Source organism: Cariama cristata, unplaced genomic scaffold, assembly GCF_000690535.1.
Source record: "Cariama cristata isolate BGI_N322 unplaced genomic scaffold, ASM69053v1 scaffold36377, whole genome shotgun sequence".
Classification (NCBI taxonomy): Eukaryota; Metazoa; Chordata; class Aves; order Cariamiformes; family Cariamidae; genus Cariama; species Cariama cristata.
Window position 1 is genome coordinate 1 of NW_009628952.1, and position 26,348 is coordinate 26,348.

The 26,348-nt window shown below is 37.5% G+C and overlaps 2 protein-coding genes across 2 annotated transcripts; both read left to right on the forward strand.

Moving 5' to 3' along the window:
• The first annotated feature begins 74 nt into the window (after positions 1 to 74).
• On the forward strand, positions 75 to 15,932 carry ELN (elastin). The gene is made up of 17 exons (XM_009704996.1): positions 75 to 174; positions 1,061 to 1,153; positions 2,250 to 2,354; positions 3,238 to 3,335; positions 4,717 to 4,867; positions 4,998 to 5,111; positions 5,960 to 6,127; positions 7,228 to 7,317; positions 7,898 to 8,032; positions 8,745 to 8,843; positions 10,335 to 10,424; positions 10,813 to 10,952; positions 12,087 to 12,213; positions 12,478 to 12,558; positions 13,575 to 13,673; positions 14,659 to 14,709; positions 15,733 to 15,932. Exons 1-17 carry the CDS (start codon positions 75 to 77, stop codon positions 15,930 to 15,932), a joined length of 1,941 nt encoding a protein of 646 aa, XP_009703298.1.
• Positions 15,933 to 16,088: 156 nt separating this feature from the next.
• On the forward strand, positions 16,089 to 24,649 carry LOC104156915 (collagen alpha-1(IV) chain-like). Its single transcript, XM_009704997.1, has 11 exons — positions 16,089 to 16,107; positions 16,588 to 16,718; positions 17,206 to 17,278; positions 18,609 to 18,680; positions 18,797 to 18,916; positions 19,948 to 20,046; positions 20,636 to 20,848; positions 21,534 to 21,711; positions 22,728 to 22,842; positions 24,124 to 24,296; positions 24,565 to 24,649. Exons 1-11 carry the CDS (start codon positions 16,089 to 16,091, stop codon positions 24,647 to 24,649), a joined length of 1,278 nt encoding a protein of 425 aa, XP_009703299.1.
• Positions 24,650 to 26,348: the final 1,699 nt, after the last annotated feature.

A 26,348-nucleotide genomic window follows, 5' to 3' on the forward strand; every position in this document is an offset into this window, starting at 1 on the left:
AATAGGGATTGGCTGGTCCAAAAGGAGATAGAGGACTACCTGGATTGCCTGGCAGTCTTGGTCTTCCTGGAGAGATGGGTCTTCCTGGACTGCCAGGATATGGACCACAAGGAATGAGAGGTTTCAAAGGCTCTAAAGGAATACCTGGTCCACCTGGATTAGCTGGAGAAGCTGGTTTGTAACTACCTATTTTACTGTGTTTTACCTATGTTAAAGAGTACTTGATTGAAACTGCAGAGATAGATTGAAGTCAAAGGCATCATTTATGAAACAGGAAGTTTTTCTCGTGATGAGATTTCCACAGCATTGTTCCAACTTTAATCCCACTGGAGATAATAGCAAAAGTCTTTGGGTCATAAGATAACTGAGGTTGGAAAGGACCCTGTGAGGTCTTTACTCCAAGCTCCTGCTCATAGCAGGGTCAGCTATGAGATCAGACCAAGTTACTCAAGGCATTACCCAGCTGGGCCTTGAAAACCTCCAAGGACAAAGACAGCGCATCATCTCTGGGCAACCTGTTGCAGTGCTTGACTGTCCTCATCACGAAAAAAAAAAAGTCTTTAAATATGCATCCAGTCATCATCATTAGTGTGAACTAAGTCATCAGGGGAAAATATGAAGGACTTAATAATTTTTGAGTGCTGAAAACACACTAGTGTATGTATTTATAGGCAAGCATAATCTTGAAGAACTCAAAGTTGGACAGTAGATACAATCAAGGTTTCTTAAAGAGAATACCCATTAAATCTTTATGAAATGGAGTTGCAGATTAAGCATTTCTCAATTGCATCAAAAATGTTCTTCCTTTTCTGGGTCTCCACTAGACTGCAGGAGGGCTGAGAGGAAGACTGCAAGTGGGCTTGGTGTCAATAAAATTCTTTTGCTTTATGAAGCCAGGATCTGATGGCTTTTCAAAGTCTTTTGGAGTTTCAGAAATATGGAAACTGTAGAGGACTGCATTTTTAACCGAGTAGATTGATCACTAGTATTTTGAAATGCTTAAGATTACATATTGCCAAACTACAAGCCTTTGTAATCTTTGATTATGTGTTTGCTGAAGGTGTGAAAGGAGAGACCAGTAGGGTAACTCCATTACCTGCGTTGCCAGGACCTCAAGGACCAGATGGTTTCCCTGGACCTCCTGGAGTGCCTGGTGAGTACATCTGCACTAAGTACAGTAAAAATCAGAGATAATCTGAGTGGGATTTCTCTCCCAGCTCTGGCCAGATAAAACTGCAGGGTTAGTTTGAAATAACTATAAAAAGGATTTCTGTGGTACAGAAACTGGAATTGGCTGCAACATTCCCTTTCAAGAAAACTAGGGGAAGTGGATGTGAATAGAACGGCACACAGGGCCATGTCCATGGTGTGCTGGATGGCAGAGATTCCAAGCAGTCCTATGCTATGGCTTGGTTCCTTCAAGAACTAGAAACATCTGGTGCATATGCTGCAGCTTCTATATCCAGAAAGGCATCTCTGGCATAATTTTGACAAAAGTGTATGCTAAATTATGCTGGGACTCCTGCAACCTTCAAAACAGAAGGAAAAAAATTCAGTTAAAGTATTCTTAATCTTCCTGAATTCCTTGGCCCTTCTTATGCTTTGCAGGGGCACAGTCAAAAGGTAACTGTATTAAGTTTCCTGGTTCCTTTTTGACATGACTGTTACTAACCATTGTTCTAAGATATCAAGAACCTGCGTTTCCTTTTTTTGGGTGGTTTTGGGCTTGGGTTCTAGGTGGGATTTTTTTGGTTGCTAGTGTTTTAAATTTTGCAGAATTTTTGACTGCACTGAGGGACAGTAAGTGACATTCAGGCTAACTGTAGGACATCTTTGCTTTGGTTTTGTAGAACAGTAGTCCTTAAAGCTGCCCTGAACAGCATAGGAAAATTTCTTGGCAGCCTTATGTTAGCTTCTGTTCTTAGAGTTGCTTTTGTTCCGAACCTCACCCTTGTAATGTGTGTTTGTATTTTCTCAACAAACAGAAGATTTGTATCTGCACGTAATTGTTCCTGGAAGTCTGGAATTTGCATAAAAAGTTGACTCACAGACTCATGCCTGGTTTGATACTGTGAACACAATTAGCATTTTAACTGTGAAAACCTTCTGTGGAGGAGAAATATCATCTAAGTTCTAATATAATCTACAGTGGTGTCCCAATTAATAATGATAAACTATAAAACACCTAGTCTTACAAGTTGATGTTCTGTGGTAAGATACATCACAGTTCACTTATTTTCTTTGTACAGGTAGGGTTGGAGCAAGAGGTCAGCCAGGTGATTCAGGACATCCAGGGCCAACAGGTGACACAGGCTTTCCAGGGCTTGGGTTTCCTGGAAACCCAGGTCCAAAAGGTAAAATACTCTCTTTGATCTTCTTCTTCAAAAAAAGCAAAACAAAAAAAAAATCTACAATTTTTTTTTTAGTCCACATTAAAAACAATCAACAAGTTTAAAAAAAAAAATAAATCAATGAACATTAGTCAGACAGGCAAGTTTTTTTAGCACTCTTGAAATATTCTGAAGTATTTCAGAGAATCAAGTATCAAAGCTGGCAGTAGGAAAATATTTTAAAAGACATTGATGCTTACTGGAATACTGCCCAAACAGGTGCAGCTCATTTGAGTGCCACACTTACTTCAGATGGATTCTCTTTACCTGGATATGTGTTACAGAGACAGAGCTGTACAAGTGTCAGTACTTTCTTTTTATTCAGTTTTGGTTATGTACACTGCAATACCTGCTATAATGTGCAGGTAATAGAAAGTGTTTTGAATACTGCAAATTGGTCATTCTTCATGCAAAGTCATACACCCCTTTGGACACTAGAAATATTAAGAAATTCTCATAACCCTGCCAGGACAAGGGGAAAAAAGAGGAAGAAAAAAAAAAAAAGAGGGAAAAAAAAAAAAGCAAGCTCTGATACTAAAACTACTACCAAGCTGCTTGTTAAAAAAACAGCAGGGAAGTGACATCAGAATAGCTTCACTGTAAAAAAAATTCCCATGTTAATTAACGGAGTTGAAGTAAATAATCAAGCAGTGTTACAGTCAATGTTAAGTGAATATGTAAGGAGCAAGATACAGTGTGTCACATCAACTCTGAAATCAAGATGCTGTCTTCAGCTCCTGTAAGTTACTTTAGTGTCAGAGGCTCATAACTGCATCCATACAAATCCCCATTTGTAAAATAAGGCGATAACCATAGCATCTGTACTGTCATTTAATTCCTTTTGCAGGAGATAAAGGGCTTGCAGGAGGCAGAGGGTCACCTGGCTGTGAAGGAAAGATTGGAGATCCAGGTCGAGCTGGAAACGTAGGACAACCGGGAGAAAAGGTTTGATTAGAAATACAGCACAGACTTTTCCATAGGTCCCATTCATTAAATGTGACACCAAGCAAATAAATTAAGAAGTGTAAGGAATATAGGAGTTCCTATATTTCCTGACCGGTGATGCACAATCTATGAAATTAAATTCTTTATATATAAATAGGCTCAAGCTGAAATTTTAAATTCAGATACAGGATTTCAGAACTCCTAAGTGTTTGGGATGTTTTGGTACTTCAGTTTTCAGAGCACAAGGAGGATATTGCATTGCTTACAGCAAAAAATGAAGGCCACTGCTTCTGAAAGGATGGCTATTCAGAAATTGCAATTAAGCACATATTTGATGGAGGTCAGTGACAAATAAGTATGCATTTAATTTAAGCAAGTGCTCTGTTGAATTGAAGCATAAGGGAAGTAGGTTGGAGGTAATACTGCAGCCATTCTTGCTGATTAACAGCAGTGAATCTACTGATGGCATATGTAGAATTCTTGACTACTCTGTAATCAGGATTCAAATTTGAACAAAGTAGTAACACCTAAATGTTTTGAAAGTTGCATTTCTTTTTTGGTGTGCTCATATGTCATTCTTTTGTGTGTCTTTTGACATGACGAAGTGTGGGGTTTGAGGTTGTGGATTTTTATTTTTTCTTTAATTATTATTTAAGCTATGTTTGATGCCACAGAACAGCTGGACATGGAGTGGCTTTTGTGGTCCAAGTATATCATCAGTGACTCATATAAGCTCAGCTCTACTGGCATGCTTTATGAACATAAGGATTTGCTGGTACTCAAAACAACCAGCAGTTCAGTCAGCTGAAAAAAAAGAAAAACATAATTCAAACTTGCCATTCAGGGAATAGGCTTGGGACATATGGGATAAAACCAGCCTTCACGGAAAACAATGTTCAGAAGAATGGTTTAAAAAAACCCAATAAATGACTTTTGAGTATTCCAAGACATGTCTGCGTGCTGACCTTGAGTATTTAAATAAATATTTTGATAAAAATATGACTATCATATAAAAATAAAGGAAAAGTTGTATTTGCACAACCTTCAACCAAATTTTCAGATACAGGTCCAAAGCTTTTCACAGTTACAGCAATCATCATAATGCAGTAAAGGCCAAACGGAGGCAAGTGTCTTGCATTGCTCAGTAGCAATTTCTTAAAGTTAGGAGACAGACTTCAAAAGCTGTCCAGACAAATTACTCCTCTGGTATGGTCAACAAGGAACTTCCAGCAGTCTGCTGAATTGAAGCCATTAAAAATTATAGTGTGAAAGATCCCCAGGGAATGGAGAAAATTATCCTAATAAAAGAAGTTAATTGATCATACATTGGAGAAAATATTTTGGCAGATTTGGATTGTTTACATTTCTCTCTGTGTTGCAGGGTGACCCAGGCATGGTAATTCCTGGAGAGCCAGGTAGACTGGGTTCACCAGGACGTCGTGGCATGCCTGGCTCAAAAGGTGATACTGGATTTCCAGGGCATCCAGGCCTACCAGGGCGTGCTGGACATGATGGTGATGATGGCCTAAGAGGTACTGTTGTCAAACAAGCTCAAGGAGTACAGCAAGTTATTTTAAGGAAAGAGAATCCAAGCCAAACAACGCTCGCTCAAAGCCTGAAAATCTACTTAAATCATTGTGAATCCAGTCTCCTTTCTTTTAGGAGATCGTGGCTCACCTGGAGTTCCTGGAGATCCAGGTTTTCCAGGGAAACCTGCTGAATGTCTTATTGGCCTGCCAGGTTTGCCGGGTGGCCAGGGAGCTTCAGGCCCACCAGGTAGGACCTTCTGAATCAAATGTGCCATTTGGCTGGGTCGGTCTTTTTTTCTGTTTTGTTTCTGCCTTCCAACGGCCTGAGGGAGCTGAAGTTGTTTCTGGATATTGGTTAGGATAGTATGCGAGAAAATGTGAGCCTATTTAAAAGATGCACTTTCTGCAGATGGGAGGAAACACATGCACTGATTAAGATAAATTAAGATTCAGATTCCATTGTACAGTGTAAAGAGTAATCACAAACTGGCCCAAATTCCTCAGGAAAAAGGATATTTCGGTCATGTCTCCTGTATGGGGCTGAACTTAGATTCCTTGATGCAATGTGACTGATAAAGAAACAAAACAGAGGAAGAACTCAGCTAGGTAGAAAACCAGTTTAGGGTCTCAAAAGTACCTGCATATACTGCGTATGATTTTCGTTCTAAACCAAACACCAGTCAGGTACCCAGCACAGTCCTTCTCCTATATATGATGTCAAAAGGATGGATTTATTAATTTATTTATTTTCTTAGAGATTGACTGCAGAATTGGTGGGTTTTTATGTTTGGGTTTTTCTTCTTTTTCTGAGAAAGAACAGAATTGTCTATTCTCACGTTTTGGTGTGTGTTGTTCCGCCGCCCCCCCGCCCCCCGCCTTAAAAAAAACAAAACAAAACAAAAACAAAACAAAACAAAAAAACCCAACACAACTCATTTTAAGATTTCCTGAACATGTATGTTGTCTTACAGCCCTAATGTTTAGCCATCAAACATGCAGAGTTCAAGGAGTTTCACGCTCCTATTGGCAAGATAGAGATGAAGGTTTATTTTCCAGAAAGATGTACCATACTACACTGTCATGCATTTTTCTTAGGAAGAAGAGGTTCACAAGGTTCAAAAGGAAAACTAGGCCCTACTGGTTTGAGTATTCCAGGAATCTACGGAAAGCCTGGGGAACCTGGATTAATAGGTCTTCAGGGAAATATAGGATTACCTGGTCCTGAGGGACAGTCTGGAAGGCCAGGAATCTCTGGTATGCCAGGTAAGGATTCCCCAAACACTTGTTTTGAACTAGAAATTAAGTCAGTCTCTGCAAAAAGGTGTTAGTTACGCTTTTCCAAAGTGAAGATGCTGAAACATTTTTGCCTCGATAGCTTTCATTTATCATTGAGATCTATATGGAAAACAAATAAATCATCACTCCCTAAATGACAAGCATAGCTTGAAGCTGTTATGACACAGTACTGAATTTACACTAACAGTCTTCTGAGAACAGAGCGCTACCTTACTTTTTTTTTTTGTCAGTAATGTCCTTGCAGTAGGACATGAACTAGTTAACATTCAAAGCAGATCTACAGCATAATGGAAGTGCAAAGTGTTTGGTTCTTATTCAGCATTCCTTTTCAAACAGATAGCTTGTTAATGCTATCTTCTTTTTCTTAAAAAGCAAGTTCAGATCCTGAGTCTGACAGAGTTGAGTCAGATCAAACTCTGTCATGTTAACCAGAGCTAACTTTAAATAAGGTAGGTAACTCATCTTTTTTTTTTTTTATTCAGAAATGTATTCAAACTTGATTTATAGAGTAAAATAAACCAGTTATGCAATGCTTCTTATCTCTAACAAAGATTTTTTGTTACTATCCAATCCTTTATTATTCTGCGAGAAGGAAATGGTACATACCTTTTTATATATACAACCTATAAAACTAATGATAAACATATAGTACTTGACTCAGTTATGCAAACCTAGACTTCTGATGTCATTTGAGGGGAATTGTCATGTCCCAGCTGGCCTTCACCTCCTGAGCCAGAAAGGAATGTTTTTCCCATACATATCATGACAGATCTCCCATCCCTGTGTGGATATCTCGGATACATTATCCTCACTGTTAGTTATTTCATTCATTGCTAGAAGCTGTTGCAGCTACTGATCTAGGTAGTTTGGGGGTTGCTCTGTGTGTGCGTGCTGTTCCTGTGCCTAAAGGATGGAAAACTGGCTTGGACAGTGTGCTATAGAAATAGAGAAAAATATAGAATAAGCAATTAAACACTTAAACAGGCATATGTGTAGTTTTCTGAAGTAATGTTCTGTTTCACTGATCAAATACTAACAAATATGTTCCTATTGCTTCCATTCCACAGGTTCAAGGGGAGAGCCAGGTATAATGGGCCTGTTAGGAATTCCTGGACCTCCTGGCATGATTGGAAGACCAGGCAACCCGGGTATCAGAGGCAAGTGGCCATAGTATCTGCCTTCATTGTTACTTAGAATATAGGAACTTCCATGCTAAAGTTAGTCTTGTGACCCATCTTGATATATATTATCATTCCTGAGTACATGTGTCATACCGGAATTTCTTTGAGTCTTGGTAAATCTTTGCCTTCTGTATATGTGCAGTCTACAGATGGAATTACATTATTTTATTTTTTTTAGCAGTTTTGAATTGCCATATATACTATTTCATTGGTATTGTGTAAAAGTGACTGCCAATTTGCTAAATAAAAAGCAGAGAGCTTTTTTGCTCTATTTTTTTTGTCATCACTTCCGTGTTCCAAATGTTGTCATTATATCTATTCAATAGATATAAGATTATATGTATATTCAATATAAGAAATAATTACCATCTCTTGCTGTAATCTGTGCTCATAGATGTTTTATTGATGATTGGAGTAATTAAGAAGCTAGTGTAGGTTGTTAATTTTGAATGTGTATTTACCTATGTAGTTGCACTTAAAGACAGGAGTGTCATTGCTTCCTTATGCTATTGCCTACTCAGGTTTCTTCAGAAAATTTCATTATATTTTCTTGCAGGTTCTTCTGGCTTCCCAGGACCAAAGGGAAGAAAAGGGTTTCTTGGAGCAAAAGGCGAACCAGGTGATAAAGGTTTTCCTGGACCATCTGAGACCTTGGTTGGTATTGGGAATAAAGGAGAACGAGGCTTAAAAGGTACACATTCATTGTTCTGTCATTCAAAACTAGTTAGGGTTGTCATCTATGTTGCAGGTCCAGTGGACTCTAAAACATGCAAGAAATGGACTCTACTGCTGAGAGTATTCACATGGCTTTGAAATAGTTATTGCTGAACACTGTAATTGCATTTTTATTTATGGGATAGTTGGATATTACACTATTTATTTCCATTTTAACAAGACCATATTCCTTAAAAAAACTCTTATTGTAATGTTAAACCAGTAATAATATGCCAGTAGTACTAGGAGGCTTATATACGTATCTGCTATACATTCATGTTTTTACACATTTAGTAGCTTGTGGGCACAGAAATGGGTGCACTTACCAACTAGATGCTGGATTGCAAAGAAATTGAGTCTGCTCAGAAATACTTGACTGTCAGAAGAATTCCTTTGTTTCCAGTATTAATATAGACTCTCTGTATATGAGTTGTACATGATTAACTAATGCTTTTTGTGTAGACATTTTCCTATGGAAGCTTTCAGGAACTTCCTTTTGTCTTCTATGAGAAATACAGAAGGCATTAACTTGTGAGCTTGTGTCTTGCTTATGTGTGTTCACAGGGTAAAAATCCTATGCTCCACTTCTGCTTCATTCGCTTTAAGAGTTATAAAACTTTAAACTTTACATAAAACTTATGTTCTAAAATGTTTTTTGTAATATTTTTTAAAATGAAACTTTGTTTTAGGAGTTCAAGGAAGAATGGGTCTGAGAGGAGAAAAAGGAGATGCTGGTGTGCAAGGTCCCCCTGGTCTTGATGGGTCTGAAGGAATACCTGGTCTACCAGGTATAGAATATGTATATTCCACGTGGAGAGTAGAGATAATACTACCTCAATACTAGCACATAAACTGAGCTCCAGCAGCAGCACTACATTCTCTGTATTAACTCCGAAGCTTTTCTGAGAATTCTGAAACTGAGCAATTTCAGAAGCTGCTACTTCAAAGTCTTAGCAGCTACCACCAAATGATTCTGTTTCCTTCCAAATATAGAATGTTGTTTAGAGTGATAAATAGAAAATAATATTAAGTCCTGAATAATAATAACTTTAAAATCTAAAAGCTGATGAGGCCAATGAATAAAAACTATTATTTGTAAAAGTGAAGAGAAGTTTGAATTCCCAATGTGATTTTTTAAAAAAATTAAGAATTCTAGAATATGAACACTACAATTGTGCACAAAAATATTTCAGCAGCTTTTTTGTTTTTAGATTGATTTTATTTCCCTTTTCAAAGCCTGCCTGTTTGGCTTATATTTTGAAAGTTACGAGATCTTCAGTGAAAAGCAGGCTTAAAAAGAACCTGCATAAATTAAAATCCTACCTAAGCTATTTCACAAAGTTTTGCTCTGCCATTACCAGAACCTTATGCATAGCAATACATACTGACCCTGGAGTGAGACAACGCATGTTTTTTCTAACTAATGCTAATAAAACATCTTTACTTCTCTGTAGTCTATATTTTTGATTCTTTGAGATAACTTATTTCTAAAAAAATGGTGACAATTAGAAACACTTTTAAATTTGTAATCAAAATGGCTCTTACCACGATGGCAATTATCCATGCTATATGTCATTATAGCATCACTGCTATATTCTGTCATTTACATCCTTTGTAGTCATTGCAGTGTAGCCATCACAGGAAAAACTGCAAATGCTCCACTACTCCCTAACTTTTTATAGAAAAAAATAAGACTTCACCTGACTAAATGTTCAAGCATTGCTAGTACCCTGGAATTTAGACATCTGGACATTCTAGATGCAACTAGATCTTGTAGTCATTAAACTAAATGCTAATCTAACTAAATTAAGCTAAGGATAAGTGAGTGGAGGGAAAAAGTGCCTAAGCCATATAAGAAAAAGCTCTTGAGTATACTAGTCATGAGAAGTGCATAACAAGTAAGTAATAATGTGATTGTGACATGCCTAGAAACCAGACTGAACTCAGGGGGACAATGAAAGGAGAGTCCAGTGCATAAATACAAATTCATGATCTTGATCAAAATTTGCAAAAGTATATTTCAGTTGCTGCCACTAAGTGCTGTGGTCACAAACCTTAATTTTAATGTTGACTCGTAAGATGTTTGTCATTTACTTGACTTTCTGACAACAATAATTATAATTTTATCCATGTTTGGGACAAGTGGCTGCATGTTGATTTATAAAATAGTAAGATACCATGTCAAGGTGTGTGGTAGAGGATTCTGTATTCATGACAGCTCTGCCGGGGAGTATCTAAAGCAAACATGTGAAGATGACACTTATTTCTTCATCTTGCAGGTGTCAAAGGATTTATGGGTCTTCCAGGGATTCCTGGAAGACAAGGATTCACAGGTGCACCAGGAAACAAAGGGGACATGGGAATTCCAGGTCATTTTCTGTCAAGCCATATTACAAATTCATAGAGCTGTATAGAAGCATTTGCACAGATCTGAGCAGTTACTGTAAGCACACTACACAATACTTAGACTGGGATTTATTCTTTGCAGTACCTACAGACTTCTCACCACCCCAGCATTTGCTTGATTTGCAGAATGCAGTTCTTCCTCTCTCTAAATGAAATAGAACTACTTTCTTTTATATATTGTTACATGTAAGAACCTCTTTTTAATGTGTTTAGAAATAAAATCACTGGCTGCGTAAATTACTTTAATGAAGAATGAATATCTGAATATACAAACAGTAGTTCAGAAAACATGAGGTGTGATATGCAATTATGATCCTTTTAAGGATGGTATCAGTATCTGTATTTTTCCAGGTCCAAAAGGACAAAAAGGATCTCCAGGCTTTCCAGGACCATCAGGTGACCCTGGTCCACCAGGCTATGGTGGCTTTCCAGGTGACAAAGGAGATCCTGGGTACCCATCCGCTGGGCCTCCAGGAGAACCTGGTCCAAAGGTATAAAGGCAATGGACACATATACATATTATGCAATAAGCAGAGCCTTTGACTAAGAAATAGAACAGCATGCAAGCAAGAGCTGCAGAGTTTGCAGGAGGAGATGATTTATTAGTGATAAGAAATACGAAATTTCTATTGTCATTACTCAGGAGAAATTTTTGAGTTCATTATATTTCATTTGTTCTCGTGGTGCAATAATTACTTATTTGTAAAGATGGAACATCTTGGAAATAACTTTGTTTCTGTAAAAGTTACTAATCCATTAAGAACAAGGACTTGCACTTAAAAAGTCAGCAGTAGGAATACTTGTACCTTAAAAAGTACAGGAAAACATAATCTTAGCAAATGCGAAAGTTATGTATTCTAAAATTGTACTATTGTTTTTTGACAGTCTAGACATATCATTACACAAGATGAATTGTTTTTTTCCTTAGCCATATATATTACATTCAGCTTATATTATGTTCAGTAATATATATGGCTAAGAAAAAAACAGTATCTTTTAAGTTAGGCCAGTTGGATACAATTTTACTCCACATATTCTGCTTGTTGAACAACTAGTAGCCTTTTTACGTATGAGACTATCTGAAATATACGGTTGAGGCTATATACTATATACTATATATATACTATATATACTATACTATACAGGCTATATACTATAGCTCCTGTAATCTGTCTAAATTATCTGTTTATTTTCTGTATTAGCTGGGTAGGCACAATGAGATCACTGTTGTGAAAGTCAGTAGGAATTCAAGGAGGAATATGCATTTCAGTATTTTGTATAGCTGCATATTACGTAAGAAATGTATGCTTGGATCAAAAGAGGAGCTGTTAGAATAAAATTGAAGGGAAGTCTATTTGACGGTGAAACCATCTAAAGACTGAAGTTGGTTTGTGCAGATTAAAGAAAGATCTTTTTTTCTTAGCTATGTGTAAAAGATCAGTGGTATTCCGAGAAGACTTCATGTTAGTCTACTTTGATTTTTGTCTGAAAATCACAATGAACCATGATTACACTTACTTAACCTTTAAAATTACGTATGATTTTTCTATTGTTCAAATATGGAATGTAATGTATTTAATGTAATGTGATTCTTTACCTGTTTGTGTGCAACTGCTATTTCTCAGGGAGATCCAGGCCCCCCAGGAGTTTTGGGCAGCAAAGGAGAAAAAGGATCCCAAGGTCATCCAGGACATAAAGGAGTACCAGGACCACATGGGATCAGAGGGGAAACTGGAGGTGCAGGAATCCCAGGTATGTTTTGTTTCGGAGGAGTGGTGAGGTGTTGACATGCTTCTGGAAGAAGATAACTTCTCAATAAACTACACAGGGTGCCCGTGGAGTGGCACATTTATATTCAACTGCTGTAAACCTAAACAGCTCCTCTGTAGTCAGTGCAACCAGGCTAACTTATGTCAGCTAGAGATCTTTTGCAGCTGTCCAAAGCAGGATTCTCAGACTGGGTCTGGATCTAGTGATAATGCCTTTTCACCTCTCCCACACGCTTTCTTCTCACAGGCAAGCGTGGACCTCCTGGAGATATTGGTGCTAAAGGACGGCAGGGCCGCCCGGGACAACAGGGCATTACAGGCCCTCCTGGTATGGTATATAGCATCTCTCCCAAATCACTGCCCCCTGGTTTGTTATTTTCTTTGTAATGAGGCAGTAGATGTTCTGCTAGAATTTAACTGATGCAGTAGCAGGCTCTGTTTATGTTAGTTCGACGCTTTGTTTACCTTCTCTCGTTCTAGCTAAGGTCTTTAATAGCCTGTTTTCAACGTTATCAGTTCAGCTGAGCCAAGAGGTTTTAATTTTGTTTCACTATTGTAAAGCTTTTTGCCTTTTTTTTTTTTTTTTTTCATTCAGAGGTCTCAAGATGTGATAACCACCCAATTTTAAGAAAGGCTTGTTCCGCCTCCTACAAGAGAATACAAAACTAAGACATAGCTAGATGAGGAGGAGAAGCAAATGAATTGGAGTGGAAAGAGAGGACAGAGTTGTAGTTGTTTGTTAAAGCAATAGAAAAGATCAAACCATTCAAAATATACCTAAGGGAGCGCATGTAAATATGCAACAGAGAGGTATGCAATGCAGTCTTTATTAAAGTCAGTGCCAGTCATTTTCTTCAAAAAGAGCAATGAATGCTCTTATATTCAGAGATCCTCATCAAAATTATGATGTTATGGTTTTGTAGACTTTAGTGAACTTGCACTGACTTATCAGCAGAGTTAGCAAAGATCAGAATCTACTCCCTGTTTAGAGAAACCTTGAATTTATAATAAAGCCAGGAAGAGAAAATACACTGCCTGTATGGATTCCCACTAGCGTGGGTTAAATCAAAGGCAGGGTCCTAAAATGTCTTTGAAAGACAGAAAGTTATTGCCTGTGAAAATAGTGGAGGTGTTAAATCCATTGACGTGCAGTGAGCTCAATAAAAATTATATGCAACTCTTTACCAATGTTTATGTACCAACACAGTTACAGCTGTAAGTAGCTGTCACAGCTTTGAAGTAGCTGAACTAATTAAATTTTAATAGAGGGCACTCATGTCTTCTCCCTTTGAAATGCAAAATAATAGAAGTGAAAATGATATTGTGGTCCATTATAATTCACAGGTGCTGTTGGAGACCCTGGAAAAAATGGACTTGTTGGTGAAAGAGGTAATCAAGGTCAGGATGGTATGCCTGGTCCCCCAGGAGTAAAGGGAGAACCAGGTAACACCAGTGAAATATTTTCATTCTATTTTATGATTGGTTTTTTCCTTAGTTAAACTGACAGGGATTATTTGGGAAGGATTAATAAGGAGCTTCTGTGGAGCCAAAGATAAATTCATAAGTAGAAGGTTTTTCACTTTCACATAATTCACAGGTTTTTTATGTAATCGTACATGCTGTCAACAACCTAAATGCCTATGTCATTGCTCTGTTCTACATGAGATTTCTCATGTCACCTAAAAATGTTAATACTTGCAAGAGCCAAAGTATTGCTGTTAACAGTTCTTATGTGTTTAATCTCAAAGAGATAAAAAGAACCAAAATCTTTTTAAAGGAGTCTCCTCTCTTACATGGCAATAAGATAAAAGGAATCACAGTGTTTACTTACTTGAATAGTGAAGGTTTCCGTGACCTGGCCCTTGGGTTATAAAACCTTTCATTTAAGTGTCACTCCTGATGTCATCAACATCCACAGATAGATTTAGTCCTCCACTGAATTCTCACAGAAAGTGTTTTCATATTTTACATTGAAAATGTTTCTTTGCATATTAGTATAAAGAATATACTGAGAAGGCATTCATAGTAGTTAGTAAGTTTTCTCATACTAAGTTTGAAGTAATCACTGTTAATGTATTTTCTTTTTTAGGTATTTCCATTTCTTCTTCTATTTTTCTTAGCTACTAACTTAAATGCAGGTTTTTCTTCTCGTTTCATTCCTCTGGAAAGAGACAGAGCTTATTATTGTAGAATGTACCTCAGATATGATTGATTAATAAGAATTCCTGCTATAAAGAAAAACTTACAAATTACTTTGTATGTCTGGATAGAAGAAATGAAAATAATCAATAAATTATATTTTACATATAACCAAAATCTACATTTTGATTCAGTGAATTCTGAAGAAATGTATGAAATATTAGACAACTATGATGTTTTCTAATGATTATTCAGGACTTTGAGTATAACGTGATCTAATGTTTCATAGGAGCACCAGGGAGAGGAATCCCTGGCCTTCGAGGTATTCCTGGTCGTAGAGGTGAGTTGTCTTTTCAGAAAGCAAAAGCTTAATTTCTAAATACCAGAATCATCATCTTCATCTTTAACTCGCCTCCTGTTTTTGGATTCTTGAAATGGCACTGAGAGTGTCAGAGGAAATCAAGAGTGGTTCTGTGCTTTTGATCAATGATTTGGTGCTATATATTAAATGTCAAGAGTTCTTGCTTGTAAAGTTAAGACTATTGTAAAAGGGAAAGAAAGAAGCTAATTTCTCTGGTTTTGTGAGGGTGATACATTCTAGAACTTTTGAAATTTTATTTTGATATATACTTTGATTAACAGTATGTTCTAATGAAAAATGAATGCTGCTGAATACTAAGAATACTGTAAGAAAGCTGCAGTGATTGCATTTTAATTTTAATTTTGGTCATCTCCCCTTTTATATTGATGAACAGTTGAGTGAGTGGACTCTTACCATTTTTTAGATTTTGTATTGTATTTCTAGTACTGGTAGAAATCCATTGATTTGCTTTTACTTGGGAAAAAAAAAAATCTCTCTTCATATCCTCCATATGTAGATCATGCACTTTTAAGATCAACTTTAGAATAATATCCTTTTGGAGTTGTCTCTTACTTTGTTGTACTCGATGCTTTCAGCTGGAATTCAGTTTAAAAGGATTTGCCAGTTCTGATATTTAAAGAAGCATTTCTTCTATTTACGCATCAAGAAATATTCACTGCTCTGGTCTTTCTACCCTCCTCTCAAAGTTGTAAATTTGTTCCTTTGTATGAGCAACCTCTGAAGTGGACTTTTTGAAGAAAGGGGGGGGGAGAAAAATTTAAAAAAGAGTGGTATGTACACTATATGTGCTACCTTGCAGTGAGTCCTGTTTTCTCACAACCATTTTGCTTTACAGTAGCAAGGTGGCTTTGGAGACTTCTCCATACTAAAAACAAAGGCTGAATTCCACCTTTGTGGTATAGTAAATGCACATACTCTGTGTAGTCACATCATCTTACCGACTTGACAGCTCTCCCCAAATGTAATGCTTATACTTTGCAGGAATCAAAGGGGACATGGGACTGCCTGGTTTTCCTGGGCCACCAGGTATGAAAGGTCATCAGGGTGATCAAGGACCCATTGGACCTCCTGGCTTAGTAGGGTTGCCTGGATTTCAAGGTGCAACAGGCATGGCAATTACTGGCCAAAAAGGGAACCGAGGTATTGCTGGTGCAGATGGAAGACCAGGTGTGTTTTTATAACTCCTTGTTTATCTGAAATGATACACTGATAATTGAAAGCAGAATTCAGCCTGTCCAGAACTCAAGGTGGAAAGGGGTCTTCCCCTAAGAGAGCTTCATAACTAAACACGTAGTTCCTTTACCAGTTAATGCAATGTTACCATTGCAAACACCACGATGGACTATGCAGTGCAATGTGAATTAAAATAATGCTAAGCTTTGCAGTCCACTCAATTGCATTATTTTGCTTTCTTCCCATGTGGTTTGTAGGGCAGCTGAGATCCAGATTTAAAGAAGTGAGATAGCATGAGTGTGTAGATGTGGTGCTTAGGGACATGGCTTAGTTGTGCACTTGGCAGTGTTAGGTTTACGGTTGGACTCGATGATCTTAAAGGTCTTTTCCAACCTAAATGAGTCTATGATTCTATAATTACAGGCATAACTACAACTGGAGGATATTCAAAAAACTGTAGTGCTAGAGAGTACTGCAAGAACTCAGCTCTGATCTCAGATTAAAATAGCAGGCTAGGAAAAAATGGGTATATTTCCTTGGGAATCACTGAGGCGGTAAACATGAGTACCATTACAGAGTTGTTGAATTTTGTACTGCATTGTACGTAATGTATCTGAAATGCTGCTGGCAGTAGTCTTTACTTACTCTGATATTTCTGTATAGGTGCTCCTGGTTTTCCAGGGCCTCCTGGTCTTTCCACTCCCAGCATGAAAGGAAGCAAAGGTGTTAGAGGGGCAGATGGCATACCAGGGCCAACAGGACCAGCCGGCGACATTGGTCTTCCTGGTCCAAAAGTCAGTGAAAGGAATATTGTTTGTTTCTTACTCCATTGTTAATTTGCTCTTACCATGAAAATAACACCCAAGACAATTTGAAAAAAAAAAAGAAAGAAAAAACAACAACAAAAAACCCAACAAACAAAAAAACCCCACAACAACAAACAACAAACCAAACCAAAAAAAAACAACCCACATCCTCCCCAAAACCCTTATAATAGAGGAAAGTTATTAAAATTTGTATGAAAAGTGGTTTTTATAGACTTAAGTGGACTAAAAAGAAATTATTGTGAATTTCTGGCCTGTCATTTCCTTGGCTGTTCTGTATGGCAGAATATTAAAAATGACATGACTATTTCTAACATGCTCACAAATGGAGCAGATAACTCTAGCTGTAGCACGTTCTGTGAATGTAATGGTTTGAATGTTCTGAGCAAAAAGAAAATGTACTTCATAGCCTGCAAATGCTGCTTCCTGTTTATTATTGGTGTTATCTGATTTCCAGGGAATAGAAGGTCGATCAGGTTATCCTGGTGCTAGAGGGGACCCTGGATTTCTTGGATTCCCAGGTGTAAAAGGTATTCATATATTTGTTACATACACTTCTGTGTGCCAAATACTATTATAATGCAACATGTAAATGATTGTATTTGTGTAATAGTACCAGGTGTGGTCCTAGAGACACGAAGTTTTTCTATCAAGAGCAGCGTGTAGGTCAGCTATAAATGAAAGCATTCACTAAGAGAGCATTTTCTTTGAGTTAGATGCTATGGATATGTCCAAACTGATGTTAAAGTGAGAAAAGGCTGAAACTTCAATGGCCTCCATTCCAGGCAAATTCAAAACAAGTTTGTCGTTAGTGACTAATAACATGTAAGGACTTTGGGAGTGAATCTGCTAATTAGAAATGCCACACCACTGCTAGAAGATGGCAACTTCTTAGCTATAGAACTCAAGGGCATTTAATCATAATTACAGTGCAGATCACTGGATCCTCTGTATGCTGTAAGAATAGTCCCAATTATATTCTAATTTATCAGTTTATCGGCAGACGAACTGTTAAATGTAATGGCTTCATTAATTTCATATTCCTGAGAGTTAGTTGGATCAGCAGCTGGCTAAAAATCCTTTTAATTTAGACATTTTTCTAGTGATTTAAATCTGATATAGGTCTGCATTACTCCAGTGTTCTCATTTTTTCAATTGTATGATTTACAGTGACACACAATTCTCATTACCTGTTTAGCCTACTGGTTTGCATTCCATGCCAATTTTTGTGTATTTTAAATTTGTTCTAATTTGAAAAGTCACCATACAAACAGTAATTATACTTTCTTAAGCTCTCATTTCATGGCATAATCAGTCAAATCTCCTGCCTTGATGATAAAATTTATTTTTTTTTTTATTTCCAGTAGAGCTGTGGAGAGTAATCTGAATGTAACCTCATATTTTGCACAGTGAAAAGAATTGCTTATTAAGTTTCAAACACTGGAAAAAGTATACAACCCTCCTAACAGCTGTCAGCATAACTGACAGTAGGGTTTAAAGGGAGTTAAACTGCACAGCATCACTGAAGGCAGCACTTACCCTGCAAACTCAGTGACAAAAACATGGAAGATAAAAAGGACATAGTCTAAAGTTGAGATTTTAGGCTAGGTTTATGAGACCAGTCACTGTATGAAGGTAGGCATGGAAACATCTTCTTATAAACTGAGTGCAATTGGCCTATAAATTATACAGTAACAGCAGAGAGGTAGAAGTCCACTTTTGCATTTCAAATGAGTCTACAGGTTGTGTTACTCCCTGGGAAGGTTGCGTGGATCATGCAGGACTTAAATAAGCCTCTGAAACTTTTGGCATTCTAAACCAGACAGACTTATCTTCAATGTTTTGGGTTTTTTTTTTTAGGAGAAAAGGGTAATCAAGGACCCCCTGGACCACAAGGTGCAGAAGGGCCAAGGGGACCAAAGGGCCAGCATGGTAACCAACCCTTCTCATTCTAATACCAGCTGACTTAGGATGATTTCTTTGTTTTGTTTTGTAGTTTGTATATATATATAAATAATATAATCTCTTCATTATATTTTTGCTGCTAGGTCCACCTGGAGTCCCTGGGAGAATATTCTCCATCCCAGGAAGCAAGGGTCCTCCTGGACTGCCAGGAATCCCAGGAGCACCAGGTGATCAAGGAATTCAAGGGATTCCTGGACTACAAGGTAGTTTATATTTTTATATATGTTTGTGTGTGCTGCTTAGTGGAACTTTTTGGTTTGGTGGAAAAACATGCTTCTGCATAGAAAATTGATGTGTCTTTAAAAACACCTCTCTGTATTTAAAAATAGCTCTTTGTACCTTGTTAACAACCTTATATTTATAACCTGTCCCATTCCACCTGCCCTCCGCCCTCACAGTCAGTGAGTGAGTAAATTTCTCCCTCAACATAAGTCTAAGCAAAATAATGGAATAAAAAGTAAACTTGGATCAAAACGTTCACCATTTTCATACAGCCAGAACCATGCTCAGGATGTTTGTCGTTTGGGCGGGGGGGGAAGTTGCCACATGTAATAGAAGTACGCTAGATGGGCTATGAAGTGATTGTGTCTGTCATAGTCTGGGGGTGGGAAGGTAAAGCAGAAGCTGGCTACTTCTCCATTGGCATGAGAAGTGAAGCCTGCTGTGGCTGTGAGGAACAAGGCAGCAAGGAGCAGGTAGGATAAGGTGGATGCGCAGTGGATACTTGGCCACCCTTCTCAATACCACAGCTATTCACCCCAGGAAGGCAGCTCTGCAGGGCGGCAGGCTTGGCACTGACAGTTGCCTCCAGCACAAAGCAGGCACTAAAGAATTATTCTTTTACACTTTCCTTAAAGTTGTTTTATAAAGGAACTTCATTATTTATAGAATTACAAACCGTGACCAAGATGATTATGGCCTGTTACTATATTTTTGAAATATTTCTATTGTATGACACATGCTAAAAGAAGAAGCTATTTGCTTTCATTTCTGTAAATATTTCTTATGAGAATAATATCTTTCTGCAATACATTCTATATTCTCTTGTAATCTTCTTGATAGGAAATACGGTGACAGTAACACTACAGTCTCAAAACTTAGTAAATTCATGCTGATGTTTTTATTCCAACACAGCTGTATTTACATGGGGATTTTAACTTTAGTCATTAACAGTTATTATCATCTAGGATAACTACTGCTATATGATTCTGTTTTTTTCTTGATTACAATTTAGGACCTAAAGGAGTAAAAGGTTTACCAGGAAGTTTTGGTCATCCGGGTCACCCAGGACTGCCTGGTCTAAAAGGAGACAGAGGATTTCCAGGACAAAGAGGTGCAGGAAAGCAGACAACCCTGTTTGACTGCTAGTACTGAATTTACAGATAAACTGTATTCTTGGTATCTGTATAGCCTTCTTCTTGCATGTATTGAGATTCTGTAATGTTTACAGTAGCTTTAGGGCCACAAGCACATGTAAGCACATTCTTAGCTTTTAACAGGTGCATGTTCACAACTGAAATAATAATTTACAAAAATATGCCTTGACTGTGTCCTCTGTTAGTAATCACATTTATTTATCCACTTGAAATCCCTAGGTATCACTGTGCCTTTTTATGACATCAAAATAGAACTAAATATTTTTATTTAGTCACCATAAAACATTTTTCCTTTACAACTTTTTGGTAAAAATGGCCATGGTTCTTTAAAATACCTCACTATTCCATGAAACTATGCAATGTAAAGCTACCTGAGCTGGGTCTGAAGGAGGTAATATATCTAGCAACAAATACTACCAATTTTCAAGCTGTATCTTCTTATTGATAAATTTTTTGTTAGTTTTCAAGTGGTTCCATTAATTTAAATGAAGTAAAAATTCAAACAAAATTACAATATTTGCAGTCATATTTCTTTCCCCTCCACAGGACAACCTGGACTGATTGGCTTTCCAGGTCTCCAGGGGTTACCTGGCTCACCAGGTACTGCCATTGCTGGTCCAACAAGAAGAGGCTTTATCTTTACCCGGCATAGTCAATCAACAAAGAGTCCTTCATGTCCACATGGGACATCGCAGATCTATGTTGGCTATTCGCTGCTTTTTGTACAAGGAAATGAACGAGCACATGGACAAGATCTTGGTACTGTACTGGTAAAAATATTCAGATCATTTTCTTTAGAGTCCAGTAATGCTAAGTTGTCATGAAACCACCTTCACAGTAAGTGTCCAAGATGAACATTGGTTTCAACTGTCAGTTTCCAGAGCGGTCTGCTGCTCTGAGTCAATTCAGGAATTGTGGCTTGAAAGACACCTTTCTTTCCTGCACTCCTGTATTCCCTTTTTCCTATCCTTAGACATTTTTGAGGGGGAATTAAGTTACTTATGGAGAGATGTCTAGTATAAATGTTCACATCTGCACAGCTGTGACAGTAATAACACAGGATCTGAGAGAGAACCTTGCTTTTTTGGAGAGCAAATGGCATGCTTTAGACTGTCAAAAATGGGACCAGAAGCTTTTGTTTAAGCAGCTGAATCCCTGCCACTGTGTCAAGGACTGATACCATTCAAGAAGATATTAATATTTTAACAGATTTTGTTCTTAGCCCTTATTTTTATATACATATTTATATATATACCATAAGCATTTTGCTTTCAGACACTTTTGTGTCAGACACTTTGCTTTTGTACAGACACTTCTCTCTTTATAGTTACCAACTGTTTTAATTCTCACTACAGGAGATTGGATGCCATCATGTGTCTCTTCTGTTTGCTGCATTAAATATAATCTCCTATCTATCACAAACCTCTCCTCTTTTGTCTTTTAGGAACAGCTGGTAGCTGCTTGCAGAGATTTACCACCATGCCATTCTTATTCTGTAACACCAATGATGTTTGTAGTTTTGCTTCCCGCAATGACTATTCATACTGGCTGTCGACTGCAGCAGTAATGCCAGTAGACATGGCACCGATTTCTGGCAGGGCACTAGAGCCCCACATAAGCAGGTAAGAGTATAAGAATTTTAGCTCTTCTGGCCTGGAACCACAAAGACATCATAAATTGTTTTGAACGGCAAATCTTAGGCAAGGACCTGCCCATCTCAGCCACTGCAAGACCTGTTTTTAACCACCTGATTTTTGATTACTCATCTGAATATGTCAGATCTTCAGTGATACTCTAAGAAAAGTTAGATTAAAGCTAGGGTCCCACCACAGGGCTTAATCTGCATAGCTGACCTAAGAAGATGGCACACAATCCTACTGATTTCAGTGATATTTTTTTAAAAGCCTATTGTTGTGTATATCAGAAGCAGACTAATAGGAAATAAAGACATCTTCATTATTTGGAATACAGTACAAATCAAGTTCTGCTTTAATTGTGTGTGATACATTGACTGTAGTTGGTGAAGAACGTTGTAAATTGGGGCTGAAGGTTCTCTGCTATGAAACACCCTTATGCAAATGTGGCCCTTTCTAGTTGCTTTAGAACATCTGAGAAGGATGAAGAGCATCTTAAGAGGAAAAGCTCTCAAAGCATGAAAGATCAAGAGTAGCAAAATCAAAGATGGGAGGGAAGCTTTGCCCTCTGTCTTCTAGCCTGTCCTACACAGTTGCAATCTAGTAGCTCAGCTTCATACTGTCTTCACTTAGGAAATAAAGATTACTTTCTCTAATCTTAGCAAATAAAGGTACAGAACTTTGATCTAAACCAAAGTAGTTAGCACATGAATAAGGTAAAATTTAGCTTGTTACTTCAGTAAAGGCAAAATGAGGAAGCTCAGATGTTCTGGGACTAATTGCCATCTTACACCAATTTTTGTCTGGTGTTACTAGTAGAGATTGTAAAGCAATTGCAAAGCAAGGAATTTGGGTTACCTTAAACAGAGAAAACGTGTGTGAGTTGTAACATTTATAGTAAGCTCTGCCGTTAGGTAGCTACTATCCTAGAAGACACATTTTTTTATCTGCTTTCATGTTTTCCCTTGTATCTGCACTGAATGCATGTGCATTTCTTCTTACAGATGTGTTGTCTGTGAAGGAGCTGCAATGGTAATAGCAGTTCACAGCCAAACAACTGTAGTTCCTGCATGTCCAGAAGGCTGGATATCTCTCTGGAAGGGTTTTTCTTTTGTTATGGTAAGGATATAAAGACTTGAATTATTAATTTTATGTCCTCTCATTTTCATTCGTGTTTTCATCTGCTCATAGCTCATTTGTTTCTTAATAATTGTTAAATTCCTTTTCTTTTTCCTTTGCAAAAAGGTAGACAATATTTCTACTAACTCTTATTCAATGCCAGAAGCATTGATCAGAGACACTGATCTGTCCTCAAAAATAGGTGGCAGGAGGAAAAGGAGAAAAGATGAAGGGAGAACTATAGGATTTTAGTCTGACAAAAATAACTGCATGCTCTCGTTTTGATGTGTCCTGCTAAGATCTAGGCAACGGGTTTGGGGAGTAGAGTGGTTAAACTGGTCCTGAACACAAATACCCAGAAATAACTGACCCACTTCCATGCCAGGCAGTTCTTTTATAAATCATATCTTGGGGCTGAACTCCACACAAAGCTAAAACGAAACAAATGCAGAACACTGTCTACAAAAGACTGCCTCAGCAATTTTGATGCCATAACGAGATATGAGTGAAGAAACTGGTTATGGGAACAAGGGTGTATCTATACTAGGGACGTAGCACTTCATCTTTGTTATCCATGCCTGTGGGATGTCATAGGGATGCCAGCAAATGAGGGTAAAAGACAGAATTAAAAAACCCTCTTTTTTGCGTGATGTAAAGTCCTTTTAGGTCTAGTGTGAAATTTGTTGTCTTTCCTGGGATTTGACTCTAAGTAGTAATAATAATCTTGGAAAAGAATGAGAGAATTTTTGCAGCATCTGGTTAAAATAGTTTGCTTGTTTCCAACATCAGCAAATTTACATTATATTTTCTAGCCAATTTTCTACCATCATGAATTATTTTAGAGCTATTTCTACAATCATTTACTAACATCAGAGAAGGAAAAGGCCTTTTTTGCTTTTTGTCTTTGGAGAACCAATCAATGAAGCAAAAAATACGAACCCACAAAACAGGGGATTTGGCTTTGTAATTCAGTTATTGTAGTCCCCAACTGGACAGAAGCCAGCTACTGTCTAGTCTTTTTACTGGTTACAGTTTCATGCCTTTTCATGGAGCAGAAAAGGGCCTTTGCAGGGACTTGAGAAATACCATAACTGTGCCTGAATTTTCATAAAGCTTCTGTGCTTCATTGTAAGTCTGATAAAACGAATCTGTGTTCATTTTGTTTTGTCCGAGATATACCACAGAACATATAGTATGTTTTAGAAAGAGATTTTTTTTTTGCCTGCAGTTTACTAAAAGCTGATGGACAAGTTCTCATAAAAAATGTATTGGTGGTTACAGTATACAAGTGCCGGCTCAGAAGCTTCTGGCCAAGCACTGGCATCTCCTGGATCTTGCTTGGAAGAATTTCGAGCCATCCCATTCATAGAGTGCCATGGCAGGGGGACATGCAACTACTACACAAATTCCTACAGTTTCTGGTTGGCATCATTAAATCCAAGAAGAATGTTCAGGTAAACTGTACTTCCCTGCATTGATACGCATCGCATCCATGCCGCAAGTGCCCAAGGAGACAATAAGTGCCTCCATAACATGTGGGGGCACCCGTAGCAATTCCCCTCAGTTTAGACATCCCTCTTTGTTAGGTTCAGGGCCATTCTGTAGTACAAGTATGCCTTAAGTGAACCAAGGATTTCAATGTTATAAGTAATTCCATATCCAAAGTTTCATGGTCTCTCCCTGTTTTTTAAAGAAAGTAAATGTTTGTTTTATTTCTTTTAGGAAACCTCTGCCACAGACTTTGAAAGCAGGAGAACTAGAAAATATCATCAGCCGTTGTCAGGTCTGCATGAAGAGACCAGTCTAAACAGCGGCCACTCTTGACGGAACCTGAAACTCTGCTTTTATTTCAAAGAATTGCCTAACTCTGAAGAGCTATAATTTATTAAAGTCCAACTGCACCTGGAAAGAAAATTATAAATTGCCAGTGCAGCACTGTGGTGAGGTAGGGCAACAGTTTGACTTCTGTCTTTGGCAAATGACAAAGCACTTTGTTGGAGAAAGCTTGTAATGGCAGTCTGCAGGGGCTTCTGCTCAGCTATGTCATTTCTAAGCTGCATCTTCATGATAAAATTAGGGCATCGCCAGATCTTTAATGAAAGATGTTAATGCTGCCTTGTGTCATGTGCTTTTCAAACCTCAAAACAAACTAAATGCTCTAATATCAGCTTACATATGTTCAGTGTTCAAAATGGATATAATTTTTATAAGATGAAAATCTGGCACTTAAGAGAGATGGGTTCAATGGGAAGTATTTTCAGTGCGCTCTTAAATATATAATGATTCATTTAGGGTTGTTTTGATTTGGTTTTCTTGTCTAATAAACAAGTATCTCCCCACTTACCTCACCCTTCCTCTGGCTGGCAAACAAGAATACAATCTTTTTTGTATCACTGCAATAATAATGGTTCTTGACTAGCCAGAAAGGGAGCTACACCATGCACTGGGCAGACAGTACAGTGGTGACATGCACTAGCTGTGTTCTCCAGAGTGACCATGGCTAAGGGCTGACTAATTGAAAGTGTTGGAAAGTTTTCATTGGATTCCATGACTTTTGACATAGATCATGAGACCTTTTAAATTCTTCAAAAGCTGACAGTATTGGGCCTCTATTATGATCACATGCTTTTGTCTCTACTGAAGAACAACTATTTACCATATCATAATTTGGGATTTTGATGGAATTAACAATTACTGTATGGCTCAAGGGCTCCCATGGCATTATCAGGTTATCACACACAAATTATATTCTGTATTTAAATATTTATCACACATTTCTGCAAATGAAACAGTTTACTCCATCCAAAATTTTTAAAAAAGACTGATATTTAAATTGTACCATCTAAGCACTGACTTATACAAGAGAATCCAACTGTAAATGGACATAAATACTTGAAAAGCACTTTCATTTACTCATATAACTTATATAAAATGGTAGCTCTGAGGGGTTGTTTTTAATATTTATAACATTGCACTTGCAAGGCTATTTAAAATTGTAATGTTAACATTTAAAATGTTAATATTTTTTTAATACTTGCACAATCTATCAGAATTCCAGTATTTAGTGTTATAGAAGAAGCCTACTTCATCTGAATAGTTCTGTAAATGCATCATTTTAAATGTAGGGTCTAGCAATTCATTGAAATAACCAAGATTTCTCATTTAGAAGTTTTTTAAGCCAGTGAAATTTTATATTGTTTCTGTTAAAATACTCGCATTATGTTCGTCTGACTGTTTGAATTTTCAGTGTTAACCTAACTAAGAAAAAGTTTTGTCTGTGTTTCATGCCAGTATCTTCTGATGGAGCTAACGTGAAGATACCATTTACATGAACTGAATGGATATTTTAAAATTATTGTTTGCTTGAACAGTCATAGTACTTCTGTTTGCAAGGTATAATTGTGAATTGGCAGGTTTTTATGAAGAATCTGTATGCAGATGCACTACTGATAAGAAGGTATTCATGTCAAGTTAATATTTAGTCTTCCATTTGAACCAGGTTTGGG

What these genes read in the sequence shown, in the direction of transcription:
- ELN (XM_009704996.1), top strand. Translation starts at nt 75, where the DNA reads ATGGGTCTTCCTGGACTGCCAGGATATGGACCACAAGGAATGAGAGGT. An exon ending in TGGTGATGATGGCCTAAGAG is followed by an intron (nt 4,868 to 4,997) that starts GTACTGTTGTCA and finishes CCTTTCTTTTAG; the next exon opens with GAGATCGTGGCTCACCTGGA. An exon ending in GGGAGCTTCAGGCCCACCAG is followed by an intron (nt 5,112 to 5,959) that starts GTAGGACCTTCT and finishes CATTTTTCTTAG; the next exon opens with GAAGAAGAGGTTCACAAGGT.
- LOC104156915 (XM_009704997.1), top strand. An exon ending in TTGGTCTTCCTGGTCCAAAA is followed by an intron (nt 16,719 to 17,205) that starts GTCAGTGAAAGG and finishes TCTGATTTCCAG; the next exon opens with GGAATAGAAGGTCGATCAGG. An exon ending in AGCACATGGACAAGATCTTG is followed by an intron (nt 20,849 to 21,533) that starts GTACTGTACTGG and finishes TTTGTCTTTTAG; the next exon opens with GAACAGCTGGTAGCTGCTTG.